We start from the raw sequence: 23,482 nt of genomic DNA on the forward strand, positions 1-23,482 counted from the left end.
ACTTGTTTCAAGAGGTTGTCTGAGAACTACTTTTTTGTAAATGATAAACGTTGATTTTTCTGTTTTTGTGTTCAGTTGATTCAAAAATATACACACGTTTTGGAATTAAACCATTTGCTTTAAGTTTTGTTTTGCATTTACGTGATGAAAAATTAAATCTGCACATTGCAAAACCAGGCTTCAAAAACTGCTATTTTTTACATTTGGTCCTTCTGCCATTTTTCTCTTCTGGACCTATGAAAATCCGTGTGCCAGGTCACAAGACTCAATTATCTCTTAAGCACTATTTTATAAATATTTTATTCAAAAATATATATATTATTAGCGCAGCGAACTAAAGAGCCGTAGCTTTACATCAAAAGAGTCAACTGTCGAACTTCTTCCTGTGGACGATTATTCATGGCAAATAATACAAAACATCACTGAGTCGGCTCAAGAAATGTAAAATTAAGTGAGCAACAATGCGTTATGCGCTATCGAAAGTTCGTATCTCAAAACTAACTAGGTAGTGTACATCTGACTTCTCACCTGCAATAAATATCTTAACTGACACTTATTGACTTAAACTGCTGTATAATGAGATTAAATTGGAAAATCTACATAAACATCTTGTACCGAGCAACGATTAGCAATGAAAATGAACCTGTAAGGGAAAATAGGCTCGCCAAGAAGAGCAGAAAAAAAATGCATTTACGAAAAGAAATGAACGCCATAAAACGCACAATTTACAAGCAATTAGTGTCAGCGAGGCGCATACCTACTTCAGGTGCAATTGCATCATCATCGTCACCGTCAATTTGTTGCCGATAGGTCGGTTGTTTGGAGCTTTGCATATATTCATATGCGCGGTCGTTGTTAAAATAAACACACATATGAGCTGTTCCTTTTTTCTCTACCGAACCGGAACGAATAAACGTCGCTTCCTCACTTTACTCTGCCTTTCTCTACTGTAGATTCTGCTGTTCAGCTCATAAATATGTTGTGACAGGTCGGTGTGTGCGGCGTGCAGCTTCCCTCATATCTACCGGTGTATCTACAATCAATAACCAGAAAAAGCCAAACCGGCCACGCTGCCGAGCGAAAGGTGACAAAAAGCCAATTTCCTGCATTTAAATACTTGTTCAATCAATTAATTTATTCATAAATTTTAAATGCCACCCGGAATCGGACTCTGCTCGGTGTGGCGTGGAGCACACATCGAGATAGTGTGTTGGCGTCCTGCAATCATTTTAAATCTGTTTTGCTGGCCGCCCGCTCGATGTACCTACGCGTAAAATTATTGATGTACGTTTGTGAGTTTCCTGTCAGAATTGCTCACACCTTGGATGCTAACTACCTTAGTCTACTTATATTAATGCTCGACTGTTGTAAAGAATGGAATTTTTTTTGGTTTATTTAGGACACTAGACTAAGTCGATTTGGGGTCATTTTTGAATTTCTCAAACCCTGGGGTCTAAAAAGCTTTGTTTTGGTTCAAAACTCATCCATGATTTGTTTGCAAATATTTTCATTAGCGTTTACATGATTGAATTTGAACTTTGAGGTTTGTATAGGAAAATTGAATGTTGTTTTGCACTGAAAAGTCAACATTATTTTTGTTTCTTCTGTGGAACCGAGCCTGCTTATGGTTTTTGTGCTTATTTATGAATTTTCTCTAGGAAATTATCCGCTGAACAACTTTGTCGAAAACCGTATCTTCGTATCTTATTAAACAAAAAAGATATTAGGTATTGAATGGGAGCATGTCTTTTGGCATTGAAAAACGATAAAGTCAATTGACATCACTGCTGGGTGCATAGCAAGGTATTGCAAGACTACTTTTCATGCAATACTTCGTGAGGCACCAGCGGTGATGACCATTGAATTTATTGTTTTTCGATGCCGAAAGACATACGCCTGATAAACAGCTAATAACTTTTTTGCGTAATAAGATACGAAGTTACGGTCATGTAAAAAGTTGTTTAGCAAATAATTTTCTTTGGAAAATTTATAAATTGGCACAAAAACCAGCAGGCTTGGTTCCAGAGAAGAATCAAAAACAATGTTGAGTATTCAGTACAAAATATTCATTTTCCAAACAAACCTAAAAGTTCAAATTTACTCATGTAAAAATTACTTAAAAAATCTGCAAAAAATCATGGAAGAGTTTTGAACCAAAACGAAGTTTTTTAGAACCCAGGATTTGAGAAATTAAAAATTGATCACAAACCGACTCAGTCTACTGTAAAACCACGTTGAAAACCCATCATGGTCAGGGGGAATGATCGCTAAATCAAACTCTCGATATCGATTGTGAATACCATCCTCAAACGTTACCAGGACACATTGACGATAGATGGCACTAAACAAACCAAACTTTGAAGTGGAATATTTATGGGGTCTCTATCCGTAATTTGGCGTAAATTTCAAGGCAGCACACAGTTCGTCAATTCTGTATGCGTGGAGGAGAATGACCGTTTCATGCCAGCAAACAACCCAACAGAGCACTGAAATAGAACCTGGTGCACCAAAACCCGAGCAAGAAAGCTGTACGACCAATTCCTGACAGAGTACAACAACTGTATTTGCACATACCACATACAACGATGGAACTGCCGAAACGCCAAATGCTGTTGCATTCCATTTCTCGACATTCTTTCAGAGTGTTCTTAGCACTAACTCATCACCTTTATGCGAATCATACCTAAGTAGCTTGCCGAATCGTGACTTCAACCTTCCTATGCTGAATTTCTCCTCAAACGACGTCTTCCGGAAGCTGTCTACGTTAGATGAAACAAAAGGACCTGGACCAGATGGCATTCCTCCAATTCTGGTTAAGAAATGCGCCGATTTGTTATCCGTACCTTTTTCGATCATCTTTAACCAATCGTTAACGGAAGGTACTTTTCCCACCGAATAGAAAATCGCATCGTTCACTCCAATCCTCAAATCCGGCGAATTGCATCGAGTGGAAAACTACCGAGGAATTTCAATTCAAAGGCTATGATCATTTAGTATCCGGGCAGTTACGAACGATTGTATTTTAAAAACTATTCATCTGATCGAAAAACTTTCTATGGGGGAAATGAAGGTGTTAATATGACATTTAATATAAAAATATAAAAAAATATATTTATCAACGATTTCAAGAAATAATCTTACTTTTTCATAAATTCTTTTTTTTATCTTTGCACACTTGTGTCAGTCATGTATTGATCTAATATTTTTACCACAGAAGTAAAACCTTTGCAAAATCATGATATTTTACACAAACTCACCTGGAAAAAGCAATTGGAATCTGGTTGGAACCTTTTCATCAGTAGGCATCTCGAAAAATTTGATCTCTTAAATCCGATTTTAACATAAATTTCTTCGTCCATCAGGACTTATCTGTCACATTTTGTAAAAACCGGATGCACATGTTGCAATCTAAGGAACTGTTCACGATTAGTTATTTACTAGGTGTCTACTAGTCGGAAAACACTTTTTGACTAACGGAAATGGATTAATTGCATTATTTAAGGGGTCTGCATTCAGTTATCCCCAATAACCATAGACTTTTTACCATATTTAACCTTCCCATGCCGTTCGCAAAATATCCGTTTCGGGGAAATTTGAGTTGTAGTTTGATTTCGTTCTCCTGGCTGTAAATGTTAACCGATTTTGATGATATTATACTCATTGTGTAGGTAATTTGTTCTTATTACTCAAAATTTTAAAATAAAGTCGATATGTATTACCAAGTTATCAGAAACTGGTTCAGAAAGTAAAAAGTCCAAAAAATCAATTTTATTTTTAAAATGCTCATAACTTTTAACAGCTTTTCTGTATTTAAGTGTTTCATTGATGTTTGAAATCGTCAAGAATCCATCTATCCGACAGTGTATAGATATGTTGGGGTCCAATGAAAGTTTTGACCGCTATCTCAGATCTTCCGGTAGAAAAAAATCTTACTTCAAAAAAACGTTATCCAATTTTTGCTTTGCTTAGCTGTATTTCATTTCCCAATGAACCGATTTTTAAAACTCAAATTTCAATTTTTTGACGTCAATTTGATCATTATTTTCATAGAACATACTTGGTCTGTCAAAATTGCTCGTTCTTCAGTATATTGGAATGATGATAAAGAGATTTTAAATGTGCGCTTCGGGTCATATTGACCCGAACGGCATGGGAAGGTTAAGATCAAGGGTTCCATTCCGATGCTTGATTTGAACTTCGTGTGGATTCTAGAGTGGCTCATTATACTTCTTAACCATTCGGTCCAAAAAAGAATCAGAAAAAAATTATCGGTTTATGAGTTTTCAAGTCGAAAATGAAGAGTTTTCGAGGCGCAAAATGCGCAAAAGGCTCAAATTTGTGCAAAATTATTTTACCGTGTCTTTTTGCATCGTTTACATCTCAAACACACATTATTTTGAAAATCTGGCAAAAATAGGCAAGATAGTCCTTTTCATAACCAATACAACGCTGATAAAGTTTTGCATATCCGAGCTCTAATAACGTAGCTATCACCGAAATAAAGTGCCCGGATACTAAATGATCATAGCCTTAAGCTGTTTGCCTAAGGTATTCGAGAGCCTCGTTTATGACGTACTTTATCAATCGGTGCATAACTGTATTTCTGAAGATCAACATGGATTCATGAAACGTAGATCTACGACCACCAATCTTATGACGTACGTTTCGAAATTGGTTACTAGGCTGGGTAAACGAAAACAAGTCAATGCAGTTTATGTAGACTTGAGTAAGGCTTTTGATAGAGTACCGCACAAATTTGTCATCGAAAAAATGCGTCGGATAGGACTACCTGATTGGCTTTTGCAAATGGATCAACTGTTATCTCGTAGACCGAACTGCTTAGGTACGACTAAACAACGTGAACTCGACGCCTTTTCGAATCACTTCTGGAGTTCCACAAGGAAGTCATCTGGGACCTTTGATCTTCGTTCTTTTTATCAACGATCTATGCGCTATCATTGAATCGGATAAGTTGTTGCACGCCGACGATCTAAAGATTTTTCGTACCATAGCTTCACTAGTTGATTGCTGTGCTCTCCAAAAAGACATCGATTCAATTCTAACGTGGTGTCATCAGAATGGTATGGCTCCTAATATTTCCAAATGTAGTGTCATATCTTTTACTCGTAAACGTCAACCTTTGAACTTAAAGTACAAAATGTCATCGACTACTTTAACCCGCAATTCCATTGTCAAGGACCTTGGCATAATTTTGGACACCAAGCTACCTTTCTCGCAGCATATCTCGACTACAACAGCTAAGGGCTTTGCGGTTTTTGGCTTCATACGACGAAACACGCAATTTTTCAACGACTGCTACAGCCTAAAAGCACTTTATTGTGCTCTTGTACGCAGTATTGTCGAATACGCAGTGCAAATGTGGGCTCCATAACAGGTTGTACAAGCAAACCGTATCGAAAGAGTACAACGATGCTTCCTCAGATACGCTCTGCGCCAGATACCATGGAACGACACCTCGAACCTCCCGCCCTACGAACAGCGCTGCTTGTTGCTGAATCTACCGACGCTGGCATCAAGAGGCATTCTTCTACAACGGCTCTTTATCTTTGATATTCTACAGAATAATGTGGACTGTCCAGAATTGTTGTCGTTACTTCCGTTTAACACTCCTGTAAGATCAACTCGGACGCAGGAATTCCTCAGACTTACTACTAGACGAACCCGATACGGACAAAACAACCCTTTGGATACGTGTTGTGCTCGTTTCAATGAAATAGTTAGTAACTTTGAATTTAATATTTCTAAGGCTGTGTTCAAAAGTAGAATAAGATAATATCTTTTTGTAATGTGTAAACATCTCTGAATGTCTGCAAAGACTTAATAAATTAATTAATTAATTAATTAATTAATTAATTAATTAATTAATAAGTGTACCGTAAACTGGGGAAAACTTTGATCACCGGGGTTACTTTGATCAACATGAAATTTTTGCAGATAATCATCATTAACTAAGTCTTAAGTTAAAATATCTGAAAACTTTTCTACATTCGAAAGCCTATAAATAGAGTTTCAAATAGGCTAATTTTGGTTTGTAGATGAAGATATTTTATATTACTTAAAATGTAGTCTTAAAGTTTAAAAATATATGTTTTTGAAGACTAACAAACAAACAATTCTCCTGACAAAATGATAGCATTTAGAAGCAAATGGATTGTTTTATTTGAAAGTTTAATATTTTTCCTTTGTGAATCTGATTTTGTAGCAAACATTTAGTTATAGCCACTAATGTCGTTTGAACATTCTGCTATCAATGATCGTATTCTAGACTCCTTACCTCAGTAAGTATTTTAAAACTTTTAAGTGTTACAAAAAAGCAACCCCTTTCAAAATATTAGAAAATGAATTAAAAAAGTGATCAATGTTCAGATATTTTACTTTTACCTATCTACCTAAAGGTCCGGCGCCGATTGACCGACGCATAGGGCTGAGATAAATGATCTCCACTGCTTTCGATCCGGAGCCAGCGTTTTCACTTGCTGCCACCCAAAGTTCTCGTCAACAGTGCGGATTTCAGCGGCTAGACTACGCCGCCATGAGCTGCTGGGCCTGCCTCTTCTTCGATGCCCATCTGGATTCCATTCAAGCGCCTCTATTCAAATCTCGTTCTCATATCTTCGCAGCGTGTGCCCAATACATCTTCACTTACATACGTTCCCGAATCTCAATTTCTAGCGCCTTTTGATGACACCGGCGATGAAGTTCCACGTTTAAGATCTAATTTCTAGGCTACCAAGCGTGGATGATATTCCGATGACAGCAATTTACAAAAACTTGCAGTTTTTTGCGTCGTCACCGCATATGTGCACCAAGTTTCACACCCGTACAACAATACGGATTTGATGTTTGAGTTGAAGATTCGGATTTTAGTTCGTAGAGAGATCTGGCGTGAGCGCCAGATGTTTCGGAGTCCTCCCAAAAGCAAATCGGGCTTTTCTGATCCGGGTTTCGATGTCTTTCTTGGTACCACCATCAGGCGTTATCTGGCTACCAAGATACTGGAAGCACTCCACTTTCTAAACCTGTTGTCCAGCTACCACGAAATTGAAGCGATTTTCTGTATTGATTTCCATCGACTCGGTCTTTCCGACATTGATTTTGAGACCTGCTGCATTGGAGCTTTCGATGAGGTCGTCGAGTTTGCATGTCTTGTTGTCTTTGGGCGAGCAAAACAATATCGTCAGCCAGGTCAAGGTCGTTAAGCAGCACCATTGTCGAAGGACCCCTCGTCTTCTTAGAGCAGCCCAGATGTTTTCGTGGTTCAGTTGGTGAAATGCTTTTTTCGAAATCATCGAACACCAGCAGAAGAGAGTCCTGGAATTCGTTAATTTGTTCCAGTATGATTCGTACCGTTGGGATGTGGTCCATACATGATCGTCCGGATCGGAATCCAGCTTGTTGCCATCGTAGTGTAGCATCGATTTTCTCCTGGAACCTGTTCAGGATAACTTTGCAGAGTACTTTGAGAGTTGTACAGATCAAAGTTATGCCTCGCCAGTTACTGCACTCGGTCAGGTATCCTTTCTTCGGGACCTTTACAAGGATACCCTGCATCCAGTCGGCCGGGAATGTTGCATTATACCAGATGTCAGCGAAAAGACGGTGCAACATTTGTGCTGACAAGGCAGGGTCGGCTTTGCGCATTTCAGCATGAATGCAGTCGATTCCAGGCGCTTTGTTGGATTTCATGTCTTTGATGGACTCTTCTATTTCAGCCAGCGAAGGCGCTTCCGAGTTGACGCCATTGATGCGATTCACTGTTGGCGCTTCGAGCTGCGGGTTCTGTAGGCCATCGCTACTTGTGACTCGGAAAAGTTGTTCAAAATGCTCAGTCCAACGCTTGATCTGATCTGTTCGATCTGTCAGCAGCTGGCCTGCTCGGTCTTTCAGCGGCATTCTTGCATTAGACCTCGCACCGCTAAAGCGGCGAGAAATATCATCATATAGTAATTGGATATCTCCAATGGCGGCGGCTCTTTCTCTCTCTTCAGCTAGGGAGTTTGTACTTTGTCCAGACTCTCTTGTCACGTCTACAAGCTCGTTTCAATGCCTTTCCCAGCTCCGCATATCGTAAGCGGACGGCTGCTTTGGCTGACCCGGAACATGCCTGCTCAACTTCGGCATTCGCCTTTCTCCGATCATCGACCATCCTCCAGGTTTCATCCGACATCCATTCACTTCTTCTTCCACAAACTTTACCGAGAGTACCATGGCTGGTCGTGATAAGGGCATTCTTGATTCTACACCGCTGTTCTTCGACTGTCCCGTCTGTCGGCAGTTCCGAGGCTCGGGATTCAAGCTGATCAACGATATTTTACCTTTGATAATCGTAATTACGCGTGGGTTTAAATTTGTTCCAGCAGATAAATTTGCCCGCAAGTTGATGATTGCGCAAGCCATCTGTAGCTGTTGGAAGAAGACAGAAGTTTTCATCACTGGAGCAAACATAAATGGACGAGTTTTTAAGTACAAGTTTCTTCAGGACTTAGTTTTTTTGGGGTTTTGTCGCTTATCCAGTCACATGAAGACCCCTTGAAGTTCTGGCCAGATCTAGCTAGCTGTCACTACACCCGGGATGTTTAAATTTCGCCAAACTGCACATAGCTTCATCCTATAAAAACATATTGAGAAATAGTAAATTATAACCCTACAAAAAGACATTTTTACCAATTTTGTACGTTATGTCCTCATGTAGAAATCGGAAACTGTATGTGACCCGATTCTAAGTGGTACAAGCCTTAATAACTGAGAGCTTGATTAATATTTTTCATTTTCTTCAAAATGTTCCGGACCATATTGTATTTTGTTTGATTGCGTTGCTGAGAATCGCCGAAGGTGAAGAAACATCATTGCACCTTAAAAGAAACTGTTTGAACAAACATCGATAGTTCGAAGCAAAAACCCCCACTCTACTGTATGTTTGTGGATTGTGTTCACACAATTGGCGTCGTGCGCGTGCGGTCCAGTTTATTTTAAGGGGGGGGGTAGGGTCTAACACTTTCAAAAAATCGATTTTTTTATTTTTTTATTTTCTTATTGTATAACATTTCAAGAATGTTGTGTCAAATTTTCAAGTCAATTGAAGCAAAACTGTAGAAGTTATATTCCTTTATCTCCTCCTATCTAATACTGCAAGAAAGCAAGAGCAAAAACTTCAAACGCGTTTTTCTCGAAAGCACATTTTTAAAGTCCGTGGACATCGTCATTTGAAAACTACTTATCCGATTCTTTTCAAATTTGGAACATATTTTCTACATATAAAATACTAGACCCCAACGTTTTTCTTTTTTTGATTTTTTTACTTCGGGGAGGTTTTAGAGGTGAAAAATGGCGGATTTTTTCGTGAAAAATCGTAGTTTTTACTTCAAACAGCCACAAAAATTTCATAAAAATATTTTTAAGTTAAATAAAAACGTTGGGGTCCAGAAAAACATCTATTAAAAATATTTTGCTCTGATTTTTTGACTTCAGATGATTCTGTGCTGAGATACAGTGTCCACCGCAAATCCTGTTTTCTAAAAGGCATCCTCGAAAATGCTCCGTCACCGGCTCATTTTTCAATATTTTTCTACGAAAAAATTACTAAATGTTCTTTTAACAATGCTTTGTATAATGCAAAAAATTTGAATACATTTGTTTGAACAATAGCTCTAGAAAAAAATCGTGAAAATGGTGTTTTTTTATACCCGTTAGACCCTACCCCCCCCCTTAATAATTTATCATGAAAACAAATAACAATCGAGTAGAAGATTTTCGTGTAGGAGTAAAAAATACACACTCAAACCCACCACTACTCCATCATCCCCAGGATATCTATGTATCTGATAGGGCACGTGTAGGCTTTTTATCCAAAAGTATTCGGTTTACCAAAAGCAGCGGTAACAGCAAATAAATCGCTTTAGTTGGCACCGAGTCGCCCAAAAACTGGGGGTGGTAGGAGGGATTCGATGTCCCGGAAAAATGTTGGATCATTTAGGTATGTGTCCCCAAATTCATCCGGTGGTAAGGGGAGGTTCCAAATTGACCGGTCAGCAACAAATATTGGCCGACCAAAAGTTTTGTGACAGTACAAGTAGTCAGAACCTACCTTTGTCAATTATTACAGGTGTAGGTATTTATATTGTCCACTTTTGGTCGACTATTGAAACCGCTTCTATATTTCGGGTGCAATTTGTTGATGCATTTTCCGGTTTTCCGTGGCCGGCGACATTTTTTTTGTTTTCACATTCATTTGTGACCAATTTCGCGGTTCGAAGTGGAAACGCTGTTTGCGGTTCAACAAGAGAGGTGCTGGGCCATATGATTATTTAATGGGATTTAATTCGGCTAATGTGAAAAGCCGAAAAAGTGCGGTTCCACGCGCCTTGCTTCTGTTGTATGTTTCAGTACCCAGCATCAGGTCTGGAAACGGATTTAATAATTTGGTGGACTCTGCATGCTCAAATGTCTCGCTCGCTGTTTTAACTTGAAAGTTTTTTTAACTTGTTAATTAATTTATACCTACCTATTTTCAAGTAAATTATTTAATTACCAGAATTTATTTTATAGAAAGAGCCAATTTTGTTCACTTGAATAAAAAAAAACTTTGAATAACATATTCAACATAATCTAAATTGAAAATTTTCTTTTCTCTTATTACAGCCGATAGTTACCAATACCAGCTGCAGGCGATGTGGCAAAAGTGCTGGAACAGCCAAAACCTAATCCACCATCTGCGCTTCCGCGAACGAGGTCCGTTGAAATCCTGGCGACCGGAAACCATGGCCGAGGCCATCTTCAGCGTCCTCAAGGAAGGACTTTCGCTATCGCAGGCCGCCCGCAAGTACGACATTCCCTATCCGACCTTTGTGCTGTACGCCAACCGGGTGCACAACATGCTGGGTCCCTCGATCGATGGCGGTACCGATTTGAGGCCCAAGGGACGCGGTCGACCCCAGCGCATTCTGCTCGGAATCTGGCCGGACGACCACATCAAGGGCGTCATCAAGAGCGTCGTTTTTCGGGACACCAAAGATATCAAGGAGGAACACATCATCTACGGTCGGCATTCGGTAAGAAAGTTTTCCTGAAGGAACCTCAGAGAGGTCAAGTGTTTCAATGAAGGCATTAATCTAGTCTTTGTCAGAATAATTCGGACGTAAGTGCATACAAAAATAATTTCGATTCACACATTCAAAAAATTGTTTGTTAAGAATATTTACGCATGACAAACTATTCCATAAAAACCTTACTGATAGGTACCGGTCAAGGTCTGGTCTACATGGATTCCTAAGTATTCATGGCTTCTGGCCATTTCCACTGGTTCGTATTTAGTTAATTCGCATGTAAACTTTTTGTCTCCCTTCTCGAAAAAGCAATATTTTTGTGTTCGTCGCTTTAATTTGAAAATTTATTCAATTCACAGTATTAACCAGAAAATTAATATAGGGTGTCCCACTATGTCTGAGCACGATTTTGATACATTCCGGATGAAGTTTAAATAACTGATTTCTACTGGGTGTTGTTCGTTTCAGTTTATCTTTAAACTTTGTGTATATACTTTTCATCATTTTCATGAAAAGCAGAAGTATTTCAACGGAAAAGCGCAAAAATATCGTGCGTGCACCAATGGAATACTATCCTCACATTTCACTGAGTCAATTGGCGAAAATAGAAGAAGTAAGCATTGAAGCGGTCTGTTTTCGATTCAAAAGTATAGACAGGAAATCACCTACGTGGACAAAACGAATTTGGGCAAAAACCGGATCCGGTGGACAAAACTTTGGACCGGAAAGTCATGCGTGCTTACGCCATTAAGCAAACTGCCTCAGTTCAGGATGTGACCTAAACCGTGGATTCCTTCTCCGTACCGTCCATCATGTCAAAGTAAGATTGGGTCTAAAGGCAATTAAGAAGCAGAAGAAGCCGAAACCGAGTAAAAAACCAGCTGCTTCCATCAAACCAAGAGCTCTTAAAATGTATGATCAACTGCTGTTAGGAAAATCGGTGTGCGTTATCACCGACGACGAAGCCCATTGCAAGTTTCACCAGTATTACACTGAACGGGATGGTCAAAGTATTGACGAAACGGGGGCATCCATTTTTAACGAATAATTCAATCAAAAGTCAATGATTTGGCAAGCTATATGTGAGTGTGGCATGCTTTCCGAGCCGTTCATGATTGTGAACACAATGAATACAACTGTTTACGTCCAAGAATGCCTGAATCATCACTTGCTCCCTATGATCTACAAGCATGATCACTAGACTGCCCTAAATTTGTATGGGAAATTTCAAGCTTGTGAAATGTTATGCGCTGCAGGCTAAAACTGATCCTAGGCCTAGTACAAGGTCTCATGCCAAATTTGGGCCAGATCGGATCACTTTGGTCCCCTTCGACCGATTTCTTTTGAAAACAATTTTTCTTAAAGCCTAAACTATGAATAATATTTCATCCGAAGACTGCATTTCAAATCGACTTATGATAAAAAGTTATTAGACTTCAAAAATGGGGTAAATTTTTTCAAGGTGATATTAATCACTGTTAATGCTGCGTCAAAATGTTCGAAGTAGTGTCTATCATTAAAAGTGATGAATATCATCCTTGAAAAAAATGCTATTTCTGGAGGCCTAATAACTTTTTTATCTCTACTCGAATCGAAATGCAGTCTTCGGATGAAATATTATTCAGAATTTAGGCTTCAAGAAAGACTGTTTTCAAAAGAAATCGTCCGAAGGGGATGAAAGTTATTCATGAAATACTGGATTTTCATGTTCCTCCCGAACAAAATGTCTTTGAATTCCATACAAACTTTATGCTCGTTGAGCGACCCCTTCCCGTGATCTGATCTGGCCCAAATTTGGCATGAAACCTTGTACTAGGCCTAGGATCAGTTTAAGCCTGCAGCGTATAACTTTTTCAAATGAAAGGGGAATAGGGCCAGCAATGATCACCAGGTTCTGTTTTGACTGAATTTTACATCAGTTTACTACTCAAAAGACACGATGGTTTGATACAAATCCAACAAGGTCCAGATTGTACCGAAGGAGATGAATCCACCAAATTTTTCTTACACTAGGCCGATTAAAAATTTTGGGTCATACTAAATCGTATGTGAAGCTAGCAGATTCTATGGAAAACTTTGCAAAAGATTGAAAAAATTGGTAAAATCATCGCAAATTAATCTGTCCTGAAGCTAATGAGCTTCATGGGCTAATAATAAAAAAATTCGATCACTGGCCTACGATTGACTGGAATCTATTTTTTTTATTGATTTACTGTAAAATAAAACTATAGGTAACATAAAAATGAAAAAAAATTGATTTGCTCCTTAATTGTGTCTAAACTGTACATTTTAAACCGTGCTTAGACATAATGGGACACCCTATTACCCTATACATGTGGATGTTGATACCGTTTTTCTGAAACGGAACGAATTGTCCCACAAACAAAAACGGTAACTATATCTAAGTGGGCTTGAATCTTCTCCCAGACCGCACTATTTAAAAGTTTAGTTAGGGTCGGGCCAAGTGAGATTGACCATTTGCCTTCAATATTGCATTCATCTTAGCCATGTTTCGGTATGCCAATAACATTTATTTCCTTAACTTGATCAGATAGTGATCCGGAAACAAACATTTTATTCAGGTAATCTGTTACGATATCTCTGATCTAAGGATTAGATGTTTCATCATACCGTAGATTATTAGGTGTTTAGACGGTGCAGATTAGCTTTTCTTTAGCTTGTAATATTGGCAAGTTCGTCCATAGGTTGGAGGAAAGTTTTTGCAAAACGCAGGTTCACGAACCTTTCGGCCATGTCGATATCTTCCTGCACTTGGTCTTCGTTTTTTGTTGTTACCTGAAATTTTCTTCATTTTTTCCTAAAGTATCTTTGAGCTAATTTGAGGGTCAATACTTGACGCAAAATCGTCTGCTCCGTTCTTCTTCTCCTTGTTTTCAAAAGTTTCATTTTTTTTTTCAGACCAACTAAACCGTTCACTTTTCAGCTGGGAAATATATCTTTGTAAATCTTTTGAGAGTTTGTGTAGAAGCGAGCATCACAGTTAGAAATGGGTTAATGTGTCAAATATTGCAAATTTGTTACTTTATGAAACGAAAAGTTATTAGAAATCAGTACCTACTTAGCTACTGATTTTTTTCAGCACCTTGGAAAATGTGATTTTTTTTTTTGCTATAAGAAGTCAACCGAAGTAAACCAAAGCAAAAAAAAATCACATGACGACTTGAACAGTACCATTAGAAGTTCATATTTGGTGGAATATAATTTTCCCGACGATGAAATTGCAAGTAATTTCCTTTCGGATCATTCGAAGTAAAAAATTCCGAATCGCTTAACAATGATTTAAAATCAAGATTATATTTCCCTATTTCTCTATCCACATTTGAAGCTTCCTTGCTTTCTGAAAAGTTTAAAAATTTGATAAAAATCGGGAATATATTCTTAATTTTTATTTATAAACTTCGTTACTGTTTTATAACATTTGATTTTCAAATTTTTTAATATAATTTTGTTGTGACCGTGGGTAAATGGACAGAATCGGTGGAGATTTCGCGGATCGAAGTAAAAGAATCGGACTACTCTTAAACACGTTTTTATTCCGATAGCTTTTCACAACAACTAAATTGGCGGTAAGCAAGATGCAATCTTGTACCGAGGTAGCATCAAGTATGATGTAGCAAGATACATTTAAGGTAAGGTATATCAACTCTCCCTCTCGTAAAAAGAAGTTATACAATGCAAAAATTTATAAATTTAACTTTTGGGGAGGTTTGATTGTTCTTCCGGATCGTTGTAACGGGATTCTATCATGTCGAACCACCGGTGTTCGACCGGCTGGGCTGCACGTCTTGGAAGTGTCGTCAACAACGACCTCGGTCGCTGGTTCTGGTAGACTTCCAATATCCGCTGAATCAGGAATCTTCGGACGATTGTCGACAGGGGGGCCGACATCAGGAGCAGTATTTGATGGAATAGTTGTCACGGGATTTGGTAATGCTCGTTGATAGCTTGTAATCGGTTGGTTGGTGTTCAACGGCAGATGTTCACCTACGCCGCAGATGTGATCAACATGTCTCTCCCATATTCTTCCATCGTCGAGTCGGACAGTGTATCGTAATTTTCCCAACTTAGAAACAACTCTTCCGAACTGCCACTTATTGTTCGACAGGAAATCTCGTACACGGACTCGGTCGCCATCTGCAAACTGTCGCACGACCAAATTCGGGCGATCTTCTTCGGAAGCTTTCGGTAGCATCACATCGAGACGAGAACGGATTTGACGACCGAACATGATCATCAACGGAGAATGGCCATGTAGAGGGATGTAACATTTTTCGGTACTTTAGCAGGATATTCGCAAGTTCCAAGTTGATCTTCGATCTCGGACACTTGAGGGCCTTCAGTTTTTGCTCGAAGGTCTGTACATAGCGTTCTGCTTGCCCGTTGGTAGCTGGATGGTACGGGGCTCCCATCTTGTGCAGGATGCTATTTCGTTTCAAAAACAGCTGGAAGGATTCGGCCGTAAATTGTACACCATGGTCGCTAACGAAGACCGAAGGGATTCCGAAAGTACTAAAAATCTCACGGCACATGTTTTCGGTACTCTCGGCAGTAATGGATCGACAAACTCTTATTTCGGACCACTTGGTGTAGGAGTCCACCAGTATGAAAAAGTAAGTATCCATGAATGGACCGGCAAAGTCCGCATGAACCTGTTGGAAAGGTTCGGTGGCCGGCTCCAAGCAGTGCGGTTTGGTCTTCCAGGGATCTGGTCTGACAGATTGACATTCAGCGCAATTTGAGGTCAATTCTTCAATTTGGTGGTCCATACCACTCCACCAACAATAACCTCTTGCCAGCGATTTCGTTCTAGTAACTCCGAAGTGTGTAGAGTGGAGTTCTTCTAACACTAGCTGTCGGAGAACATCCGGTATGTACACTCGAATGCCTCGGAGCAAGCAACCTTTTTGCAGCGAGAATTCTGTTTGGTCAACCCCGAATCTGTCTTTGGCATCAATAATTTTCCCGTATTTTAACCCTTGGATAAGTGTACTCACCGACTTATCCTCAGCAGTTGCCTGGGAGAGTTCCGAAGTGGTCAGTGGAAGACTTTCGATCTGGTTCAGCTCAACGAAATCGGACTCCTCGATCTCGCTTTCAGGATCCGACCGTTTTACTGGCATTCTGGACAGCGCGTCCGCATTGGCATGGTCCACTGACTTGCGGAATCGTAGCTCGTACTTGAACGATTGTAGAAAGGTGGCATAGTTTTGCATTCTAAGCGCGGACATTACGGGAAGACCTTTGTTCTCGTTGAAGATCTTCGAAACAGCTTGATTGTCCGTCAGCAGAGTGAAGTTTCTACCGTAGAGGTATTGGAAAAACTTCTTCACACCGAACACCGAAGAGAAAGGGAGGTGCAGCACATGTGATTTTTATTGTGGAGGCCAACTGTATGCCACCCCTCCACAAATCTCACGCAGAGTGTTTAGGGGTAAGGTAAGGTGGCATGGAAATCACCTTTGTAAGTGATGAGGCCACTTGAAACGTAAGCTCCTAATCTACTAAAATGCACTTATTTTCTGTTGTAGCTTCCGATCAGTTTCAAAGAGGCCTATGGGATCAACGCACTGTGGACTGGACCGGACCGGACCTTTGAAATTGTGTTTCAATAATCCGGGTAAAACCGTGAAATCATAATAGCTTATCTACATATAATTCGTAAAAAGTACATGTAATAAAATGTGCTCCCTTCATGAATAATTGCCTCGGGCGAATGCTAAATTTACAAATCTGACAAGATTTCTTGACTTGACTGGACCATATTTTAAAAATTGTGTATACGTCCTTCTTCCCCGAACTTTTCTGTTGAAACGCTTGACACCATTATTGAATGCAACTAGAAACGAACCCCTGCTAACTACATTTTGTTTATTCACAGCCCTACACATACCAGGACAACACAATGAACTTCGCACAAAATGCCAACGGTCAACTGCCAACAACGGCAACGGAGGGGATGAGCTCGGATGCATTAACCGCGGCCACGGTGGCTGCCGTGAGACAGCAGATGTGTAACATGGTTGCCGCCGCTCAGCACCATCCCGATGCCACTGCAAACCTCGCCGGATTCAACATGCCGTCCCATCACGGAAATCTAAGCATTCATCCCTCGGGCAGCGCTGCTGGATCGAGTAGCGAAACGATTCCGGTTCCTAAACTTGGTTCCCCTGCCGTCTCCGGTCAATGTCACAGCAACAACGCCGGAGGTGCCGGGGGTATTCAAATGCCCCGACTTGGATCACCGGCCGTTTCAAGCCAATGCCACAGCAACAATGGTGGCACCGGTGGAATCCAAATGCCCCGGCTCGGTTCTCCGGCAGGTTCCGGTATGTCGGCCAGCAAAGATCATCACGGACCACCCGGTCTAAATCCGGTGTCCTCCTCGGGAAGTAATTCCAATACCGGCGCCAGCAGCATCAACGCTCGGTCTGCTGAATCATCACGCAGCAGTACTCATTCGTCCAGCAGTAGCTCAACCGTGAACCATCATCATCAGCACAACTCCCTAGGTCACCTAAATAATGTTGCCATGAACATAACCCGTCTCGGATCACCAATGGTCGCCCACGATCTTCGTATGTCTACCCCACCGAATGAGGAAAGCCCGCTAACCTCACCAATGGCAATGGCCCTGGAACCGGCCGTCAATCTGGCTGTCGGTGGTTCCGTTTCCGATCTAGGAGTGGCACCCTACGGTAGCAGCAAGTCTTCTTCGCGCGCCGGATACTCTTCAACGTCGTCCCCACCACGTCCGGAGCATCTCTTTCCGGATCAGGACATTGCAAGCCTGATGGCCAATCGCGGCATCAGTGCCCTAGCGGCCACATCTTCCGCGAGTAACGACCCGGTGCGGTCTTCAGCCACAACCATCAAACTGGAACCGATGACCGAGTGCCGGGGAGATTAAACCTATACTAAATAAGGAGAACGCTCGGGAAGATGAACGCAATGTGTTAAATAGTTTTTAGTTAAGTTTCATATTTAACTGTCAGCGACTGGCAGACCGCGGTTTCTTTTCGGGATTTAGTTAAATGTATACTTACCTACTTTTTATTAAACGTTTTTTATGCTTTCACGGCTGATTTCACACATGTTATTTTTGCAATATGTGATACATATATTAATTAGAACCGGGTACAACTTTGGTTGATCCTAAGAGGCAGGCAATTATTAAATATACAAAACCTACATTTAGCGGTTAATTCATGCAGAAAATTTATTTTATTTATTGTTTCTGTAAGTAAATCAGTTTGTGTTTCATACGCATCGCTCCCACCTCGTGGAGCACAACTATCTTCATCTTAAATTAACGTGCAATAAAAGATTTAAGGAAGCACATTCCAATGCAGAAGGATAGTGTATAGACTTGTGGAAAGGAAAAGCGATTCATTGGTGACAATCTCTGCGATGGTAGTCTTATTACAGGCCTTTTGGATAATGATGAAAATGAAACAATATCAAATTATAAATAATAGTTTAAATTAGCTGTATCTGAGAACTCTCAAAGCTGAACACATTTTTTTTTTTATTTTTGATTTTCCACCTATATAAGTGAACTATAAAGTTTATAATCAAGTATTTCGATATTTGTTGATTTATTTAAAGCACAATTATTAACCAATCTTCGGGTAAATCTTTTACAGATTTTAAGACGGTCGCCATTCAAAAGACTGCCATCGTGAAGGGCACCTTCAACAACCAGGATGTGTTTTCCTTAGCAGTTTTTGGTAAACATAAAAAAAAATCGTGCATAAGGGAATAATTTTTAAAATTTAATCAAGAAATCGATGATTGAAAATCTACATAATCATGTCATCTCTTTCTCTCTCACATAAAAACGCGAGAAAAACTTAAAATGTACAAAGAGAAGCTCTTCTGCGAAACGGGCAGCGCAAAGCAGAAGAACGACACAGAAACCTACTAATAGAAGTTAAAAATATATTTAAAATAAAATTGCCTTCTTGTCATGTGGAAACACAACCTCCATTAAAGTGAATATTATATAGTGAAAACAACAAACAATGTTTAGGCAAATAAAAACAAAATTTTTACACGAAAATACAACCGTTTGGCTTTAGAGTTGTATTTTCGGCTCAGCAGAGCAATCATTATGCAACTTTTTGAGTTAGAAAAAATGTTGGAAGTTTTTCGTATACAAAAAATAACTGAATATCCTTTAATTGTTCCTTATATTTTTTCGGTTTTAAAGATAACCAGTTTATGTATCCCAAAACTAGCGAAGCCAACAAATTCGCGAAAAAGTAAAACAAATATGATATGAAACGACAAGTAACGAACATCAACGACCATTTAAGGGTTTGAAAATAAAGTTTCGAATTTTAATTTCGACAATCGAGGTGGAAAGGGCAAGTTTACATTTCGGATGGTTACCTACCTTTTCGGCAATCTTACACAAAATACAATTATTCAAACGGAAAAGAATGAATATCTTTAGGCAAAATATAAAACAAATTAAACAAAAGAAGAAAAAACAAATACCTTTTAGAGTAGCGCAAAATAAAACGTTTCGGCCAATGTGTTCAAAAAGAAGCAAAATTTAACAAAGTGAAAATTACAAAGAGAGTAAAAGAAATATATTTAAATTAATTAAAGGAAAGAAAAAGAGAACAAAATTTTAAACAAAAAAGTGCCTTCCACCCCTTTTTATGAGAAAAAAAGTTTAATATATAAATTACTTTTAAAAGAAAAAACAAAGAGCAAAGAGCAACATTCGTGACAGAATACAAACAAACAAGACAAACATAAACTGTTTTATATCTTTGAACGGATCCAAATTTTAACAAACAAATGTGAGAATGTGAACAAAATTTAACTGTTTCGGATAAAGTTGGTACTTTTGTTTTCATTATTGACGGCAGAAAAGCCACGTAGAGTGAGGCCTGACCATGCCGCCTCCGCTGGCGAAAAAGACAACCAAACTTCATCTTGGCTTTTTAGCTCGTTTTTTGTTTAATTATTTTCAATAAGTTATTTTTTGTTACATGAGAGGTTGTGTCATCTTGTTCAGATTTTTCTAATCTATGTGTGCGCACCGTGTAATCAAATGACAGGAAAGAGAGTATATATCCAACCCCCTAAAACGGAATGCAGAAAAAGCTTCAAAAAACAATCACCCAACAATATGCACTCAAATCTGTAAACAAAACAAAAGAAATAGATAAACAAAACATAGCAGCAAACCGGTGAAAAAATAAATTGGAGTAAGCTTTCCACTGTTCCAACTTATTTCTCAAAAGTCAAAAACACCGTAATAGATACAAAACCACGCCGAGAAATAGCGAACACCCAACAACGTTATGTATTGATGTATTATAAAGTACGAAACCAAAAACCAAAACAAACAGATACGAATCAATTGAATTACAGAATTACATTACAAAATTCTAGAAACCAAGCTATAAACTTCGAGCGAACCGTGATCTTAAGCTACTACGTCATTGTTTGAAATCATTATTTGATTAGATTGGATGCGGATGATGATTTTAGTAATATAACATAAGAAAAAAAAAATCTTAAACTAATGTAAGATATACTATGATACGAGTAAGCGTAATTCGAGACAGATTCATTTCACCGAATTGAAAAGCATGATTATTCAACTTGACTCGCTATGCTCTAAACTGGTAGAGTAATGATGGAAAATCTGGCTACATCAAAGTCCTTCGGATTGTTGATCTCAATCTACATTTTTATTAGAGCATGAGCACCCCCACATCACCCCCAAAATAAGAATGTCACCCCAGAAAATTAGAACATTCAAATTGCGTTGCAATAAATTTCTGTTAATGGAAGCGAAATAGTTAAAAATCATTATATACCAGTCAAATTTATCATCACAGAAAAGCGAGTGTAAGGAAAATCCGAACCTTACAGTAAATTAACTAGCTACAGTCTCTTATGTGTATGTGTAAAGGAGAAAAGTTTCACTACATTGAAGCAGAAACAAAGCTTGTAAACTTAATACATATAGTCCGAACATTTCTCGAAAAATAAACCTCGGGTACATTAATGCCGCCATTTTGTTTTTCTTTCCATCCGTTCGGCTCCGAGTAGCAAAACAAAAAGCATTCCAAAGCATACGCGCAGTTATCAGAAACCGACCGCAAATTTGACAAATCAAAGTAATCATAGAAAACCAACATCTACAACTGACCACAATGGGTCAGACAATATTTTCCCCTTATTACATTAATGTGCAAAACTGTTATAAAAACGTTATTATTTTACCCCCTCTACTGTAAAAATCAAATACCAGATCGAAGATATGCAATAGTTTTTTTTGTTATCTAAAGAAAATTTGTAAATTTTGCTTAGCATCTAACAAACTGTAATTTATTCATCCACTAACGTAATCAGTACTCTAAGTAAACAGAAACATAGATCAAATCAATAGAAAACACTTGAAAATAGAAAAATGCGCTAACGGTCCCAAATAACAGAAAAAAAACCAACAAACAAACGAATAATCAAACTTTATTTATAAAGCCATCATTAAACCAGAAATAAAACCCATTGAAGGAGCTATTTGTGTTCGTTTAGCTTACCATACAGAAGATTAAACAGAAACACTCACAGACAGCGCATGTTTCGAATCTATCCACGTGGTAGCGCTTAATCAACAACCAGAAACGGTTGAATCATTCTTAAACCGAAGAAGTTTCACCGACTAACTAGGTACTAACTCATGAGCTGTCGATCTTTCTTCCACAACAATAGTATCCGTATTGGTCCTAACAAAATGGCCGATTAACAGTTCATTGGAGTCAAACAAGACACTATTTCGTTTGTTTGATAACAACAGTAACAGTAACAACAGTTGAGACAAACATCATCATAGAAAGGTCGATAGCCCCTGAGGGTGCAACACAGCAGTTTAACAATGTTTAAAAAGGAAATAAGTACCGTGGTAATCAAAAGATAAACAAAAAAAACAGAAAATAACAATTTATCAATAATCATTAGTTGGCTATTTGTCACAGTGTACCAATTTATTCGATATGAAAAACAAATATAGTTTAAAACAATGCAAATTGAGCGATTTTTTTTAACCTGGAAATATCACAGCATGAGGGCAAAATTCTTATCAATAACATTATTCTGGAATTGAATAATCTTCTTCTTGTTCTCGTTCTTTCGTATTTTGTGCGTTCAAATCAGTAGTTTTCAGATACGGTTTTCTTGGTAGTTGGATAAGTCTAAAGACTGTTGTCAACTGCTCAAGCCAGTGATCTTACAGATGTGTAGGGGAGATAAGGGAATAACGAGCACCCAGGGCATAAGAAGCAGTCCTTTTTTCTACAAAAGTACCTACGTATTTTCTTAAACAAATTTTCATGATGATTTGTTTCGTACTAGGGGAGGAGCGGGCTATATGCGCCTATTAAGCAGAACACTGATTTAATCAAATATCACATCGAATATGTGTACAAAAACTATATACAAGTGTGCAGGCATCTGTTTTCTATACATGGGAGTAATTTTTATGTTAAAATTTTCTTCTGTTTCCAAGAAAACGATTTTATTATAAGTGTTGTCTAAAATGCCGAACCTCAAACCGTGTGGGCAAAATGCGCCTATTTATGTTTTGAACAAAATCTCTGCTTTTTAGGCAATATTTCAGTATAATTTCATTGAAACTGCTAGAAAGTAATAATTTCCGTACGACAAAGCTGAAGTTTTATAAAAATCTATGTGTATTATAATTTTATGGAATAAAACAAAAGTTAGGGTTGCCATACTATGGAGGCAGTTCATCCATGAGAAAAACTTTATCAAATCTGTTTTTAGATCTTTAATTCTCTCTTAAGATGTTGTTCAGAGCTTAGATTTGAAGGTTCAATGTTAAAAATCATTTATTTATTCTATTTAACCTGTTATTTTAGGATGGAGGCATTTTACAAACATGATGGGGGCATACAAAAACACTCTATTATTCCACTATATAATCATTATTACCTCCACAAAAGCTGAAATATGTTTTATTTCTTAAGTTCATTTGAGTAAGAAACAAAAACCAAACTAGTTTTTGGTTTAAGTTTCTTTACGTATAATTTTTAAAAGTCGAAATATTACATCAAAATGTATCAAAACCTTGTACGATTTTTTTAATTTTTTTTGAGTTTGTAAATTCATAAAATTCTTTCTTGTCTTATGTTCTAAGCGTACCACCCTCAAAATGCATTGGTCAGATAAGCTGTCTAGTCAGCCATTTCATCAAACAGCCGTAGGGTCATTTAACCCGATAGGCCCATTTAGGAAACCTTTCCCCGACCTATAGTATTAATTTTTCATCAAAAAAGAAATATCCTTTTCATCTTTACAGAAATATTAAAAAATAACCAGCTAGGTTCTCAAGTGACGAAAACATTATAATTTTT

At 38.4% G+C, this 23,482-nt stretch overlaps 1 protein-coding gene across 2 annotated transcripts in view; it reads left to right on the forward strand.

The window, feature by feature from the left end:
• Positions 1–22,135, forward strand: part of LOC129756412 (protein bric-a-brac 1) — a 469,121-nt gene extending 446,986 nt beyond the window's left edge. For both annotated transcript variants that reach the window (XM_055753285.1, XM_055753284.1), the window contains 2 exons: positions 10,660–11,069; positions 16,963–22,135. In XM_055753285.1, coding sequence (XP_055609260.1) covers positions 10,660–11,069; positions 16,963–17,991 — 1,439 coding nt within the window. In that variant the 3' untranslated portion in view covers positions 17,992–22,135. The remainder of the gene's footprint in view (positions 1–10,659; positions 11,070–16,962) is intronic.
• Positions 22,136–23,482: the final 1,347 nt, after the last annotated feature.

Source organism: Uranotaenia lowii, chromosome 3 (assembly GCF_029784155.1).
Source record: "Uranotaenia lowii strain MFRU-FL chromosome 3, ASM2978415v1, whole genome shotgun sequence".
NCBI lineage: Eukaryota > Metazoa > Arthropoda > Insecta > Diptera > Culicidae > Uranotaenia > Uranotaenia lowii.